The sequence below is a fragment of the Equus przewalskii genome, chromosome 7 (assembly GCF_037783145.1).
Source record: "Equus przewalskii isolate Varuska chromosome 7, EquPr2, whole genome shotgun sequence".
Taxonomy (NCBI): Eukaryota; Metazoa; Chordata; class Mammalia; order Perissodactyla; family Equidae; genus Equus; species Equus przewalskii.
The window spans coordinates 47,133,121-47,150,496 of NC_091837.1; the positions used below are offsets into that span (position 1 = coordinate 47,133,121).

The 17,376-nt window shown below is 40.2% G+C and overlaps 1 protein-coding gene across 3 annotated transcripts in view; it reads left to right on the forward strand.

The window, feature by feature from the left end:
• Positions 1 to 17,376, forward strand: part of LAMA3 (laminin subunit alpha 3) — a 258,466-nt gene that overhangs the window by 63,289 nt on the left and 177,801 nt on the right. For all 3 annotated transcript variants that reach the window (XM_070629807.1, XM_070629808.1, XM_070629809.1), the window contains 6 exons: positions 2,610 to 2,727; positions 3,433 to 3,551; positions 4,748 to 4,918; positions 7,421 to 7,512; positions 11,008 to 11,123; positions 14,222 to 14,340. In XM_070629807.1, coding sequence (XP_070485908.1) covers positions 2,610 to 2,727; positions 3,433 to 3,551; positions 4,748 to 4,918; positions 7,421 to 7,512; positions 11,008 to 11,123; positions 14,222 to 14,340 — 735 coding nt within the window. Of the gene's footprint in view, positions 1 to 2,609; positions 2,728 to 3,432; positions 3,552 to 4,747; positions 4,919 to 7,420; positions 7,513 to 11,007; positions 11,124 to 14,221; positions 14,341 to 17,376 lie in introns of those variants that run through there.

The following is a 17,376-nucleotide window of genomic DNA, read 5'->3' on the forward strand; positions in this document are numbered from 1 at the left end:
TTTATTTGGATTTTCAGTAGCAGAAAGTGACACTTTGGGAAGCCAGTGCATTCACATAACCCTTGAGATTTATTATAGCGTAGCTCGCCACCTCCAGGCTCCCTCTAATGGAATCTTAGCATATCTGGAAATACCGATGTTTGGAACTTTCCTGACAGTTTATTTCTCCTAGGATGAAACAGGTCAAGTATGAAGTACTTGTTAGGTTCAGTGGCATAGCTAGTGGTCAGTGAGTAGAATACACATGGGTTCAGGACTTTTACACCTGCAAGACGTCGTTTAACCTCTCGAAGCCACACTTTCCTCATCTGTAAAGTAGGCTTAATAAAACCCCACTTTTATTGTGAGGCCTAAATGTGAGAATGTTTGTGAGGTACTTAACATAATACCTGGAACATAATAACCGTTAGATCATAAACTTTTAAGTAAATAGGGTTTTTGGGGGGAGAGGGGTTGCTATGATTGTAGGATTTTCATGGAAGAGGTTAATGCTTTGAATGATTCCTCTATCCAAAAATACTTCATTTATATTTTATGTTACATATCTAAAAGCAGAGTTATTTTGATGTGATCTGAAAGAGATGTGCAAACAATTTTAAGGGAAATATATGTGTTTTGATCTTCCAAACTGGGAGTTCTTAGATTCCTGTGAATTCCTTCACTCTGTAATAATGGTATGTGTCTTTTGGAAATTATTTCTCCTACCTTCAGATATTTTTTAATGGTTTTTAGAGTACCTTATAATTCCTAGTTTTTCTCCATGAGGTTGGATCATTTTTTCCAAGGGTGGTAGGTAATCTGGGAGCATTAATCTGAGCCCAGGGAAGCAGTTTTTTCAAAATCAAAGAACAGGTGTTTGGGGCAGAACTGACTGAACTTAGGCTTTCAGGAGTTGGTGTGACAGTTCTACCACAGAGAAATAAGCAGAGGGCCTTGGAGCAGAGGGTAATCTCTGTGACCAAGAGCAGTGGTTCTCAAAGTGTGGTTGAGAACCCATGGGGGTCCCTAAGAACTTTCAGGAGGTCCACGAGCTTTGAGGTCCTCCCTTTCCCATTACAGATCTATGTGAGGCCAGATTTTCTTCAACTACTTCAACCAAAACCACATATCACAACAGATAATGCATAAGCGGCTGTAAGAATCCAGCTGTCTTCTATTAAGAAGCATTTAAGCTTTTAGAGAGATTTTTAAAATGTAAAGCAAAGCCATTATTCTCACTACAATTTTTGTGTTTTGGAAAATATATTAATTTTTCATAAAAATATGGTATTTATTTTAACATGTAATGGGTTTATTATTGTTTTAAATGAATTAGTAATATATATATTTTAACTTTCTCAGACTTAATTTTTAATCTGGTACATATCAATAGATGTAACCCACATAAACAAAAGCTTCTTGAGGTCCTCAATAATTTATAAAAGTGCAAAGGGTCCTGAGACTAAAATTTGGGAACCAGTGTCTTAGAGATTTTGGCTTCTAGTAGCATGTTTGGAACATTTACATTAGCTAGTAGTTCTGAGACTTTTTAAAAAATATACATGACCCTTACCATACTATTGAGTGTGAAAAATATAAAGGTAAACTTTTTTTCCCCCAAGAAATGAAAGAATCCCACAGAGTCTGAGTACTGCCTCTCTCTCTAACTAAGTGTGCTCGTTATTCAGATGGGTCTACTGCTCAGCTAATCGGGTGGGGGAGTCCTCTTCTTAAAGTCACTGTTGAATCTGTCGCTTGCACTTAGGGAGTATGGCGGGTGGAGAGGGTGTTGGAGGTGAAGATAGTCCTCCCTCATTAACACGTTAACAGACCTAACACCTGCTTCATTGTCATACCAGGCTCTTTGGGAAATGGATAGACTCTCAGGGTTCAAAATTCAAGCCAGATAAGTTTTTAGGGAAGAGGGGAGGGGTAGGTTGCAAGGACTCTTGGGGGTCCATCATGGAAGGCACACTAGGATTCAAGAGTGTGAGGGTGAAGAAAACAGGACCAAAGCCCCACTTCATCTCTTCCCGTAATTTTGAATTGCCCTGGGTATGGGGAAAAAAGTGATGAGGATGAACAAGAAAACTAATAAGAGGGAGAGCAATCAGGAAAAGAGGAGACGGGTGGAGATGGTGCCAGAGAAGGAAGTGCTACCACTCTACCGTACAGCTGCTCAGGTCCCAGTTCTGCAACTGTGACCTCTCCAAGACCTGGATCCAGGGGCCCTGTCAGTCCTGGGAGACACTCTGGACTGTCCTATTGCCTCTTAGTCCTGGAAGGGCTTAGCACACGATAACTGTTGCTTGACATCAGACTTCTCTGAATGTTCAGACTTTAAAATGCTGTGTAGGCTGATTGAAATTCAACAGTGTAATGATTAAGATGTGACAAAGATTAACGGGTAGATTTAGTGGAGAGAAAAAGAATGGTTATTTTGGTTTTGAACATGATAATCCTGAGAGGCTGCACCCAGGTAGAGATGTCCAATGGGCAGTTAGCTATAGGATCTGGATCTCGGGAGAGTTGTGACTCTGTGTTGCCTTGGGAATCACATCATATAGAGATGGTCAAGGTTGTGAATAGACGAGGTGACTTTAATAACTGTATCTCCTTTGCTTTCTCAGCTTTTCCATGTGGCCTATGTTTTAATCAAATTTGCAAATTCTCCTCGCCCTGATCTCTGGGTCTTGGAAAGATCTGTAGACTTTGGAAGCACCTACTCACCTTGGCAATATTTTGCTCGTAAGTAATCTTGCCTTCCATGTTATGAGGGGCTTTAATTATTTGCATCAGATCAAGACTATGGATTTAACCAGAAAATTAGTCTCTCGGTGAGGCTAGTTAGGGACTGGTCAATGTTAACTCTCTAGGTTGCCCTCAGAACATTCCTATTTCTCAAGCATGTGTGCATTAATTCCAAGGACACACATGCAGAACTTAGGTTGAAACGCCGTTTGTGATAACAGTTCTTGCCACTATTTCGGCAGAAGCATAGCCCCATGGCCGTAGCCCCAGCCCTTTTCCTTTTACACAGAGTTATGAACTAAATTGCACCTTTATGGATCCTGCGTTTAGTCTTACTTACCTTGACCCTGTCGTCTTTACTGATGAAGAATGTCAGTGTCTCTGCACCCTATGATGAATTGAAGTGGACAGTTTTACTTACAAAGGCATTGGGTTTTCCAAGAATGCTCCTTAGAGGGTAAACTTGGCTAATGAGGAATAAGGACTTAGAACTACTTTTCCAAGTTGAAATTCAAGTGGCTTGAAGTGGCTTAGTATTTTCTTCCCTGAATTAAAAACTTCATTCTAAGCTTTTGTCTAAAAATTTTAAATGCTTCTCTTTTCCTTTTGATATATTTTCTTAAGGAAACATAAGATTTCTTAAGAGATTTACAATAAGATGATAATATTTTATTTTATAATTTTAAAATGGTTCCTTCCTAGATTCTAAAGTAGACTGTTTGGAACAATTTGGGCGGGAGGCAAATATGGCTGTCACCCGAGATGATGACGTCCTTTGTACTACTGAATATTCCCGGATTGTGCCTTTGGAAAATGGTGAGGTAAGTAGATTTGGGCGGCCATGAGAGGTAAGACTCAGAAATGAACATGGGTATTCAAATTTTTCATAATTGTGAAACTTGCACTTTCAAGGAGATCTAACATAGATCATGATGGAAACCAGTGCTTGGGGCTAAATGGTAAAGGAATCACCTGGAAGACTCTCGGGAGTTGGTTGGAAATTCTTTTCTTTTCTTTTTAATTGAGGTATAACTGACATTTGAAATTTTAGTTGAGGTCTCTAACTCTCCTGAAGAATTCAGGATTCCGGATTCAAGGCCCACATATCTTGAACTGTCTCTTCCGGTGGAATATTTAGAAGGCAGGTTGCTTGTGGTTGAGGTGAAGATCCCTCCCAGGGCTTGACAAACACAATATCCCCCATAAGAGTGAAGAAATGAGGGGTAGGTGACAGTGCTAATCCCTGATCCCTTTTGGCACTGTGGGCATCGTCTGTAAGGGAGAAAAGAATTACTGTCCTTTTGGGGTTGCATTTGGCCCTTGTGAAGTCTGCCAGGCTATTGTTACAGGAGATGGGAAAACAGAAGATGGGAAAATCAGGGAAGAATTCCATGGAAATTGCAAGGCCGTCATGAATGTGAAATGACTTTCAAATGAATTTCTTTAAAGGGTGTCAGCCTCCCTCTCTTTCCTGAGCACTATTCAGTTCCGATGATCAGTGAGTGGGTCTTGTCTCAGATGATGGGGCCTTGGACTTATCTCCTCAAGCTTTACAACAAAACCTGGGTTTTTGTATAGATTTTTTTTGTCCCCTTCACTGTAAACTTTATACCTAGAGACTTCCTGTTATGTCTCATGGAGGTTTCTGGATTACTTTAGCTTTGTTTCTTTGATGCAGCTTGACAAAAAGTTGTTTCCTTATATTTATAGATTTTAACATTATATTTTCAACATTCCATAGCATTAGAGCCCCACAACTGATAAAACAAAGAGTTTGAAAATGAAATGATAACATCTCCTGAGAGCCCAGGTTTTAAGGACAGGTGGCAGAACTGGTAAGGAAGATGGAACTAGTAGTGATATTTTTAGATATAAACAAGATCCAGGACCACCTACAAACCTCTAATGGCTCAAAGAAACTAAGCGCTTTGGGGCACATGAGTTGTTTTTAGTTACTCGCAGCTAAATTTTGATGAAAGGATTTTTTTTTCCCTGTGTGTGTGTGTGGTTAACTTAGGTTGTGGTGTCCTTGATAAATGGTCGTCCAGGTGCAAAAAATTTCACTTTTTCTCACACCCTGAGGGAGTTCACCAAGGCAACAAACATCCGTTTGCGTTTTCTCCGAACCAACACTCTTCTCGGACACCTGATCTCCAAAGCACAGCGAGATCCGACCGTCACTCGGCGAGTGAGTTGTGTTTTTAAGTTTCTCGACGGCAGCTTTTGTTACTTTTTCCCCTTAAGAAATTAATTGCCTTGAAGTCATTCGTGTAATCTTTACAGCCAGTAACGGTGTAGGCGAGGGTTGTTCTTGTCTGAAATACTAGATATAAATTGGAAATTTGGTTGTTGAAGAAAAATCATTCTATTCAAAAAAATGAAAAGTAAAAGATGATAGCCAGCCTGGTATTAGTCTGGTATTATAACCAACAATCCCCGAGGCTCAGAGGCCTAACAAAATAAAGGTTCATTTTTTGCTTAAGTCACAGTCTAATGTGGGTCAGCAGGTGGGGTCGGCTCCACTCAGTCATCAGAGAACCAGGCTCTTTCTATCTAGAGGTGCAGGCATCCTGTGGGCCCTCAGAGTCCTCCTCTGGATCCCGTGCATCTGGTCAGCAGATGAGGGAAGGGAGGGAGCCTAGAGAAGACCCACCTGCTCCTAAGCACACAGGTCACTTTCATGAGCAAGAACTGGTCGTGTAGCTCCACCTCGACGCAGGAGGCTAGGTAAGGTAATTTAGCCCAAACAGAAGAGACATAGACGCTGGTGAGCACTAGTGCTCCTACTGTGTTGGGGGTGCAGCCTGAACATCTCTCACTCTCTGTGTCAGGACAGTACCCCTAACTCCTGGACACAGAGGGAGCCAGCAGGATAAATACCCTCAGCTTACTCTTCTCCGCCCTCTGATTCCCTGCGAGCACCTCCCACTGGCCAAACTCAACAGGAAGCCAGAGGGCAAGAGATTCCATTGTTGCAGCCCATAAAATTAAGCCCCAGGGCAAAAGGCAGGGTGAAGAGAGGTGGCGAGTGGGCCCGGAAGCATGAATGGGAGATGCCCAGCAAACCTTATAGAATTTGGATTCTTATGTAGGTAGTAGAGAGCTGAGAAAGGAAGGGAAAGGAAAGTTAAGTTTTACTACAATTTTGAGGATTTTCAGAAAGGCTTCATCTTGGGTGTACATGGCCTGTCTTCTCCGTTTTCTGCCCCCTTCGCTCTCTCTGAGCTGCTGTACCTGGGAACTACATGGTGTCTGAGGATGGAATTTACAAGGGAGAGCTGGGTTTTCTGATAAACTGTAGCCAGACTGTGTTTCCATCCTTCCAGGTGTTTTGGGCCTCGCCACAAATATACCTCACCACTTTTTTTTCTTTTGTCTTCTGGGGAGTTGCACAATTTGTACTCATATGTATGTAGATTTCTTTTCACTTAGGTGGATGTAGTCTTCTCCATTAAGTGATTTTTTTATGGACTGCACCACCTATATAACCTTGATCCCCTCAAATCTAGGTTGCCTCTTGCATGGAGGAATAGAATACCAGCTGTCCTACCACACGCATCATGTGTGCTGCTGAGGTGAAGGCTTTTTGAGTGCTTCTGTCTCTTGCTGCTGCTGCCCTTAACATACGTGTAGAGAGAAACTTCTATGGTGATCAGCACAAAAGCCTCTGAGTGGCAACTTGTCACGGAAAGCCCTCTAATACTGAATGTATCCGTATTGAAAGAGGGGTTGTTGATGCCTTCAGACTAAGACGTTGCCAGGAAGCTTAGACACTTCAACATTGTCTGAGAAGGAAATCAGAACAGAACCCTGTCGTGTAAATAGGGCGCTTTAAGATGACAAATGGCAAGGACAACAACTAAAAGATACAAAAACCCTCTTGCCCTTGTGAATTCAAAGACTTCCTCCCTGAGAGGTCTTCTTCTCACTGGCAGCATGACCTCAGTGAGAAAGATTATTCGACAACCCCCAAAGTCCTCACCGAATCCTGTGCATCTCCCAGCAAGTCTGAGAAGTAAGGGAGCTGACAGCCAGTGCCACTTATTGTCGCTAGCGCAGAGGCGTCCGACGTACTGGAGATGTGCCTTTCAGTGAGACGGCCATATTTATGGCCTGATAGGAGCTGATCCTCGGCGGGGTCTGAAGCTCATTGTGTCTGGCCTTTTGGAACTTGCACTTCTGCCTTTCGGTTTCATTAACCCTGGCCAGCAAGGCTTCAAGAAGTGCTGGTGGCCCCTGCCAGTCTCAGCGCTGCATCTGATCCATCTTTGTAAACATCCTCTCCTTTCCTGGAGCTTGTGCATAGTAGGTGCAAAACTTTTGATAAATAAATATATTCGGTTTATGAAACCCAGATTTACATAAAAAAATAAACTGGAAAGCACTTAATTCTTTTCCCAAAGGCTATAGGGTATGATTCTTTTCCAAGGCAATTTCCCTCCATGCATTTAAAACATTTGATTTTTTAAAATGCACAAATTCGGCTGTGTGCTGTTCAATTTGATTGAGGAATGCATTTATTTTCTAAGACAAGTTCCATCCAAATGTGGCTCCCTTCTGTGTTGAAGTACACTCAAGAGAACAGGATGACAGAGAAGCAGGGTCAGTACAGATGTGAGTTAAAGATTAGTAAAGGAAAGCTTACGTTGCTGTTTAGTAAAACTGACATGCTCTGTTTTCTGTTGTATAGTATTATTACAGCATAAAGGATATCAGCATTGGTGGGCGGTGTGTTTGCAATGGCCACGCTGACGTGTGCAATGCAAACAATCCTGAAAAACTGTAAGTACCTTGTACAGAGTTTTTTAGCCTTGCTCTGAATAAGTCTAATTGTTTCAGTGAATGTTTGTATCCCATCACATATCTCTAAGTTCCTGCCCACAACAGGAATGTTTCAATATCAACGAATAGGTGGTGTGTGTGCCTCCCCTCCTCCGGCCCTCCATTTTCTTCCACACGCCCCCAAACAGCCCCCGGCAGACATAGCTAATCAGTCACAGCCACATGGATGATCTGGGATGCGGCCACCACATCCTTCCCGCGCCCGCCACCCCAGACAGTGCCCCGGGCAGCCACAAATACTTGATTAGAGTTGGCAAGAGAAATAAGACTTGTTTGTCATCCCTGTTCTGATGAAATCAAGGGTGTACATTTTCAAATCCTTTTTCCTTTTTTTTTGTTGTGGTATAATACACATAATATGAAGTTTACCGTAGTAACCATTTTTAGGTGGTAGTGGTTTAAATTTGGTCATGTTAAGTACATTCACATTGATGTACAGTCAATCTCCAGAACTCTTTTCATCTTGCAAAACCAAAACTCTATGCCCATGAAACAATGACTCCCCATTCGCTGGCAGCCCCCCTGGCAGCCACCATTCATTCTACTTTCTGTCTCTAGGATTTTGATGACTCTAGGGACCTCATATAAGTGGAATTGCACAATATTTGTCTTTTTCTGACTGGTTTATTTCACTTAGCATAATGTCTTCAAGGTCCATCCATGTCGTAGCATGTATCAAAATTTCCTTCTTTTTTAAAGCTGAATAATATTTTATGATGTGTATACCACATTTTGTTTATCCATTCATCTGTTCTTGGACACTTAAGTTACTGCCACCTTTTGGCTATTGTGAATAATGCTTCTGTGAACATTAGTTTACCTTTTTTGTTTATAATTGAGGTAGATTTCACATAAAATAAGGTGCATGGATCTTAAATATTGTGTTTGGCAGTTGTGTACACTCGTGTGACCACCACAAGAGGGATGCTTTCACGGGCTGGAAGTTACTGGATGCTAGCTATCGTAATAGTTTTCTCTCAATGTTTTATTTAAATTCTACAATTCCTCATGAGCATTTGCCAGAAATATATTTTACTTTTAGTCACATTCAGGTTTGTACATTGTTAGTCCTAGCTTCACGTTTAGGCAGAGGTGCCAGCTACCGGCTTATGTGATGTGCTTTGTGGAGCCCTTCTCCCTGACCAGTGACAGTCCCTAAGGTGGCTGGCACTTCTTCAGGGATCAGATGTGCTATCTGAGATAGCAATGTGAATCAATCAACTGACTAGCCCTTAATTGGCAAGGACAACTTAATGATTGATCCACTGCGGCCATGTAGCCTCCTGGAGGGTAGGGCCCTAAGACACTAGAATCAAGTCAGGGAAGTCCTGAGTTGGAGAGAAGGGGGAGAAAAAGTCAGTCTAATGTCCCTGAGCTTGAGGTAAAATGGCGCCATGTGGGAGAGGAGCTAAAGTCATTGGAGAATGTTGAGCTCTTGGAAGGGATACCAAGCCCTGTTGACCTTGGCAGACCTGGAGGGGTTCTGTCCTGAGCAGTGAGTTGCTCCCAACATTTGTCAGTGGAGAGGCCGTCTCCCCATGCTTTGGTGAAAGGCTCAGTTTGCCACTGGTCTACACCGACACAACTGCCTTGCATCCCCCTGTCTGCTGGTTTGCTTCTGCCCAACAGGCTGACCTGTACAAATGATTCATGGAAGCCTCCATGAGTGGGAAAAAATCTTATGTTTAAGAGGATTCAGTGACTTAACGGAGGGAGCCAAGGCTGGACAATCAGAAAAGCTAGTTGCTAATCAAGCAGAAACCATGAAGAGGCAGAAGAGGACTTTAATCAAGCATGCATACCTTGCTGACCTTGATGCATGGAAACATGGATGGATCATGAATTTAATTTTGAGCTTCCTAGCAGTCAGTTTAAGAAGGGAAACCAGCTCAGTTTCATATTTCATTATGATCATAATCTAAAAAGTAATCGGTTGCTTAGGAGAAGCATGACTGCCGACACTAGGAGCAGATAAGAAATTGCCCTGGGGCTGAGATGGAGTGGTCCTCATGAGGAGACTTCTCTAGTCCACAACATATTCAATAACATCCTTACAGCAGGTGCAAGGATGAGTTTTCTATATCAACCATCAGCCTGGGCTGAGAGTCTGAAAAAGCAATTATTTGGGGGTACCAATATGATTCAGGTGAGTACCCAGCTCTTTTTCTTTTGTTATGCTAAATTTTAATCTCCCTATAAGAACAGTTGGACTGTATGTTCTTCCAGCAATTTTCCCTAAATATTCTTTCAGTCCAGTTTATGCAAATACTTCATTGGCAATGAGCTGAAATTGCCTTTCTGACAGCAGGCCATTTGGACTCCAGCTGTTCTGTGCTGCCATTTAAATCTGTATCCTTTTACTTTAACAGGCAGCTGAGCTGGGCGAGGGGTGACACCTTCTCTTAGGAGTATAACTGAAGATATGCCATCCCACCTCCCCTCGGAAGGGTCAAGGGACTCCTCGCAGGCACAGCCAAGAGCCTTCTTAGACAACTGTTTTGAATTCTCTTTCAAGCCCAGATGAATGGCAGCTCAGAGTTGGGGTTCTAATCCAATGCCATGGCTACAACAATTTCATTTTAACTTGGAGAAGATTTTTTTTAATTTCATTTTTTTATTTTAAAAATAAACATCATATTTTAGAATAGATTTAGAATTATAGAAATGTTGTGATGATGGTACAGAGAGTTCCTATAAACCTCACACCCAGTTTCCCCTATTATTAACATCTTGTATTAGTAGGGTACATTTGTTACAATTGACGAATCAGTATTGATACATTATAACTTGGAGAATTTTTAAGGTGATGTATAATCCTTTGAACATTGTAGATTTTTAGGTTTTTACCCCTTTTCCTTGCTGAGTAATCTCAGCTTTTGTCTCTGCAACGCAGCTGTTTGTTGCAGCTGGCAGAGCCTCTCGGAGCAGAGTCCTCTGAGATCTTATTAGTGACTGTCTCTTGGATTCAGTGACTCTGTGCATGACCCCAGGTTGAGAGCAAGAAACCTGAGCAGATCTTTCTCCCAGGACTGCTCCAGATCTTTGTGAAGATGTGGTACTCAACACATCTCAGCACACTCAGCCGTTGCTCGCTTGTGTGTTCACTTATTATAATATAAGGTGGTAGAGAAGAAAGAGCTGGGACTTTGGGGCCAGACAAACAGGTTTGAAATCTGGCCCTCCATTTATCGCCACTTGACCTTTGGCAAGTGTTTCAATATCTCTGAATTTGATCTCACCATCCACAAAATGGAGACGATAAGCAGGATGGGGAGACCTGAAATAATAAACGCCAAGTGCTGCAAGTGCTGTTCTCGTAATGACTCAGTAAATGGTGCTGCGGGTGACCGTGATGACTGTCAGCCTTTCACACTGGAACAGCTGATTGTAATCAAAACTTCTCAGTCACTGAGATGCGCTTTGCCGTACACCCAGGTTTCGATGTGAATGCCGGCACCACACCTGTGGGGAGACATGTGATCGCTGTTGTGCTGGGTACAATCAGAGGCGCTGGCGGCCTGGCACGTGGGGGCAGAGCAATGAGTGTGAAGGTGAGCACTGAGGGAGGGCTGCTTGGAAGGGTCCCCCACACACCCCCCCAAGATTTCCCCTCATTTCTACCTGAGCATGACGCTGGAGTTTCCCCATGTTCATGAAGAGGGTGGGATCGTGTCCGCCTTAGGGACTCAGGTCTGTCTGTTGTAATGAAAAACTCACAGACTGGAGGTAAAAATGCCCCACTGTAAGTTCAGATATAAACATGAAACAAAAATAACGACAACTGTAATCGTTAGTATGTCTTAAGCACGCACTATATGCAACGAGTGGGCTGAGGGCTTCGACATGTTGGCCTCCCTTTTAAGCAGTCTTAAATATGATGCAGCCACTATTAAATCTTAAACCCTCACTATTGCTTAGGATTTGCTACTGGATTGGAACCCTAAGTGTTTTGAGGACCAAGGTCTGGAGAAGGTGGTGAGATTGGTGTCCAAACAGAGCTGGAAGCATTGAGGGTGCAGGGGGGCAGTGGGAGGAGTACGTAGTAGGGTTGAGGTAAGTGCGGGACAGAGGACACCAGAGAAGAAAGGAAAAAAGACGAGAGGCTGCCCTTAATTATGGGTGCAATGTAAAGTAAGAAAATTATTATTTTTGACAAACAAGTCCTAAGACATCTAACTGAAGATTCTCTTTTAAACCAATCTCCTTAGGAAGCCACATATTTATGCCAATTGCTGAAAATATTTTTGTAACCTTTAGTTATTGGCTTTGGAGACTGTGCCCTATTTTTTTCTGAATATTCTTAGCATTTGAAGGTGGGTTTACTTTTTTGAAATGAACAAAAAGTGTTTGGATCCAAGTTTGTTGAACTAGGCGGGTAAGAAAGAATCTGTGCTTTATACTTTTTTGGCCAAATATTTTTTGTAATTATTAAGAAATAAGACTGATGATCCCTATGACCAGAAAACTTACTCAAAACGTATTTCCGGTGAGGAGTTCCCAGAGTGCTTTGAGAGAGTCTAACATTGTTGGAGGGGGTTGGTGCTGCCGAGGTGAATGCTCAGGTGCATCTCTAGGTCCAGGGACGTTACCTGGCTGGCCATTCTCACTTCATAGTCATAGTTAACAGGTTCCTTCTCAGTGACTTACCCATTCCTCACCCTCGGATAATGGAACCAGAAAAAGGGAAAGGTAGTAAGCAGGGTTGTTTCTTTTTATTTTGTTTTTTTGGTTTTTCTTTTTTTTTTTTTTGGTGAGGAAGACTGGCCCTGAGCTAACATCTGTTGCCAATTTTTCTCTTTTTACTTGAGGAAGATTGTCACTGAGCTAACATCTGTGCCCATCTTCCTCTATTTTGTATGTGGGACGCCACCACAGCATGGCTTGATGAGCTATGTGTAGGTCTGCACCTGGGATCCGAACCCGTGAACTCTGGGCTGCTGAAGCAGAGCACACGAACTTAGCCACTCCACCACTGGGCCAGCCTCCAGGGTCCTTTCTTCCAGTGCTTTCAGGCACTGGTTAGGATACTTTGATTGAATACGTGTTATCACATGTGCTCCAACATTAGCAATTTGCTTAGTTTTCCAGATTAATGGAACCCTTCAGCAAATGACATACTCTACCCCCACACATATGAAAAGATTTTTTAAATTTCCTTTCATAATTTTTAACCTTTTTAAACTTGTTAAAATGGTTAAAATTTACAAAAAAAGTGTATGGCAATCAGACCCAATAAAATCCATTAATTAGGTGCTTTCTAAATTCCATTTCAATTAGTGCAATTCGAAATAAACAGACTTCTTAAGGAATAATGGATGTAGTAAATATAAATGCCTTGAATTTTTTTTAATTCAGGCACCACTGGGAAAATGAAAATAAGAAAATGATTAGCCTGTTAAAAACAGGATAGCTTCTCTAATTTCTCATTTAGTCTTCCATAATATATTTATGTGAGAACTTGATTGAAACATTCAAATTGCTGGAAAGACCTGGAAAATTTGATCTAGGTAGAATATATATTCTGCCTAAGAAAGAGTAAGAATTTTACTCATATTAAATATTTTTCATCTTAGCAATGATGAAAATCCTAAATGGGCTTTAAATTACATTTTCTAATTTTAGAAGTATTATATATTACTTGTAGATAACTTGGAAATTATTTGAAAATAAAGTAAAATCATCAATAATTTTACTATCCAAAGACAGCCACTGTTAATATTCTGTTAGGTATTCTAGGGTTTTTTTCACAGATACTTTAAATATTCAAGATTATATTATCTATACAATTTTATATCCTGATTTTTTTCACTTGATACTTTTGATATTCCCCCATATTATTAAAAACTCTGTGACATCTTTTGATGGCACATAGTATTGTCATTCTGTGGATTCAAGTGTGTCCAACATGTGTTTGTTGAACACCCACTCAGTGCTGAGGACAGTGCTGTACTGCAAACAAAGCACGAGCAGTCCCTGCCTTCATAGAACTGATAGTCAACCAAATATTCGGTGGTTTGTTTAGCCATTTCCCTATAATTAGGCATTAAGATTATTTCCAGTTGACCGCTGTTATAAGTAGTGCTGAGATGAAAGGCTTAGAGTATTGACTGAGAGAACAGGTTTTGGAGGCAAAGACAAGTCAGGATTCTGTCTCTCTTATTTATAAGTTGTATCACTATGGGCACATCCCTTAATTTCTCTAAGCCTCAGTCTCCCTATCTGGGCTATGGGGATGATAGTACCTATCTTAGAGAGTTATCATGTGGATTAATTGAGATAATGCATGTAAAACACTTTTCACAGTGAACCAAAAGCTCAGTTATTCTTGTTAGTAGTGGTAATAGCAATAGTAGTATTCTCTTTGTGCATGAAGCCTAATTGGCATTTTGGTTTATCTTAATTTGTTGTAATTATATATCTTATTTTTTTAAAAAGAGAAACTTCTCCCACTTAATATCAAATGAAATAAGCTATACGTTCTATATTATTATAGGCTGGTCTTTGCATAAAAATCCCTAAAATTTTCCACTGAGAGCATCCCTGATGTTCCAGAATAGACTTTATTACAGCTCAATGAGCAGTAATCCTATCTAGGGAATTTACTGTCTCATAGTAATGATGGAATACTGACTTAGTATGCTTTTTTCAGCATGCAACTGCCATGGCCATGCCATCGACTGTTACTATGATCCAGATGTTGAGAGGCAGCAGGCAAGCCTGAATATCCAAGGCATCTATGCAGGCGGAGGGGTCTGCATTAATTGTCAGGTGAGGCACCATTTAAGTCAAAGTAGATGTGTCATCATAAGAAATGAGCATTCAGCAAGCCCTGCTCCAAAAAGATGTCAAGAAAGTGTTCTGCAATTAAAACTATTTTCTGAGACCATTCCTTCACTTGTGTATGCAAAAGACCTTGTTAGCTAGAAATAATTTAGAGGGAATTTGTAATTTGTAAGGAATATGGACTGATGCAGGTTTGCCTAAATTCCTTTGATTAGATTCTTCATTTAGGTCTTTACCTAAATGGAGAGAATTCCTGGCTGTCTTCTTGACTGTTATGCATCTTGTGGTAGAAAGGCTCTATGATAGGAGGGCAAATAGGTATCAACTTCAGTGCTGCCTGTAAATCCTATTTTCAAATGGATTCTGAATCAGTGAGGAAGTACATCATGATCAATTAATGATGTCTGCCGTCAACACCAAATAGGAAACACTGATTCTTCACCCCTTCTATAGGACAATTAAGTTCACTGGAATTTAGCTAAGAGGAGTATATGGGAGAGGAGGGTATATGTATATCTACATTGAGATAATCATGTAAAATTTTCATGAATTTGGTCTATATTATCACTCTGTCTTGTGTACTTTTAGAGTGGTGTTCTTTATGTGTTTAATGTTGTCATTAAAGAGACACTCTTTACATGAGATGCCCATTTACATGGAACCAGGGCTACACACCTTTAGGGAGACCTGCCAGTCTCCATCTATCTCCCACGCCACACATTTTACATCATCTGTCATTGCTAAAGTAGAAGTAAAATATAAGTCATAGACTTGTTATAAATCACAAGTTTTCATGCATAAGTGAAAGATACCAGGATCTTCTTAAGGCTATGCACTCCAAGACCCTCAGGTGGTTCATATGCACGTTCAAGCTGCAGAAGCACTGGACTAGGTTGTGTAGCTGGAGTCCTTTCTCCAGATGAAGGATCCAGCCCCTTCAATGTGTCTTTAGAATACACTGTTCCTCCTCTTCCTTCTCTCAGTGATACTATATTTTGTACTTTGGAAAACATTCAGTATAGTTCTTTTTTCACAGTGGCTCTGCCAAGCATTTTTCTTTTGCATATGAAATCATTGAAATCTTGTTTAGGCTCATTGCATTTTTTTCCCATTAAAATACCTTGCTTAAGTTAAATATTTAGTTAACATAATTAACTTACATTTTTGTTTATTGTGGTGAAGTATACATAACATAAAATCTACCATTTTAACCATTTAAGTGTACATTTCAGCATAATTAACTTTTGTATTGTATTCATAATCAAAGAACAAGGAGAGAGTTCTGCTTCTGTTATGGTTTAGTAGCTCCTACAGGACCCAACCCTCCCACAGATAACAGCTATAGACTATAGACAAAATACAAAAACAAAAATCCTACACCACCCACGTAATTATATGAAGGTACTGGGGAGTAAACGTAAGCAGGAAGATACTGGAGAGGAGCTGCCACTTGGCAAAAGAGATCAACATAGGCTGAATTACATGTTTTTCTGCCTTTTAGCCAGACAGCAAGCCAAAGTTGGTGCCATGTGGTGTGGCTAAAATTCCTCTAGAAAATCTGTCATTTTCTGGCCTGAAGAACAAGAGGCAGAGCTTGAGACAACCGTAGAAAGTGAGTGGAGAGTCCAGGAAAAGAAATCAAGAGAAAAGAAATCCCTAATTCTGTGTATAAATTCTTGCCAAGTTTCTGACTGACCCTTGAACCATCCATGCACACGTAGATTCCAGCTAAGATTAAAATAATTTATTTGAGATTTGAGTTACTACTCAAGGGTCGGTTTGCAGTTTGAGTAAAGTCAAGTTAATTGTCTCATAAAACAAACAAAAAATCAATATTCTTTAGAGGGAGATAACAGAATCCAGAGTCTCTACAACATAATATTTACAATGTCTAGGATACAATCCAAAACTTTTTGGCATTTGAAGAACCAAAAAAAGCGTGACCCATTTCTCAAGAGAAAAGATAATCAATAGAAGCCAATCTTGAGATGACCCAGATGTTGAAATTAGTGGCTAAGGATTTTAGAACACTATCATAACTATGTTCAAGAATATAAATAAAAATATGTTCACAATGAATGAAAAGATAAGAAGTAATAGCAGAGAAATAAAAATGATAAAAGGTCCCAAATGAAAATTCTAGAACTACGTAATACATAAAATTAAAAAGTCATTGGATGGGCCCAAAAGCAGAATGGAGATAATAGAAGAGAGAGTCAGTGAATTTGAAGATAGATCAATAGAAATTATCCAATGTTAGGAAGAGAAAGAAAAAGACTTTTATAAAAATGATCAGAGATTTTGGAATTTGTTGGACAATATCAAAAGGTCTAACACACTTATAATTAGAGTCCAGAAGAGAGGAGAGAGAATGAAGTAAAAAAAAAAAAAATACAAGAAAGAAAGAAAAACAAACAACAGTGGCAGGAAATCCCTCAAATTTTACAATAGACTAAGATTCAAGAAGTTTATTGAACCCCAGGCTGGATGATACACAGAAAACCACTCCTGGGCCTAACAGAGTCAAACTGCTGAAAACCAAAGACGAAGTGAAAATCTTGAAAGTGAATAGTGAAAAACACATTACAATGACTATGGACTTCTCATTAGAAACTGTGAAGGCCACAAAATAGTGGAACAATATCTTTAAAGTGCTACAGGGAAAAAAAGAACTGTCAACTCTGAATTCTATATTTAGGGAAAGTATTATTTAAGAAGAAAAGTAAAAAGAAAAGTGTTTCAACAATAAAATACAACTAAGAGAATTTGTTGCTGAAGAGATCTGCATTGCTAGAAATGCTAAAGGATGTTCTGCAGGATAAAGAGAAATGATACCAGATGGAAGCGCAGATCTTCAGAAAGAAATGAAGAGTATCAGAGTGGTAAATGTCTGGATAAATATAAAGGACTTATAAAAGACTATTTTTAAAAATACATTGGGTTGCTTAAAGCAAAATGTATAATCTTGTCTTGGGGGACTTATAATGTGTATATATATATATATAATCCTTATGAAACTAT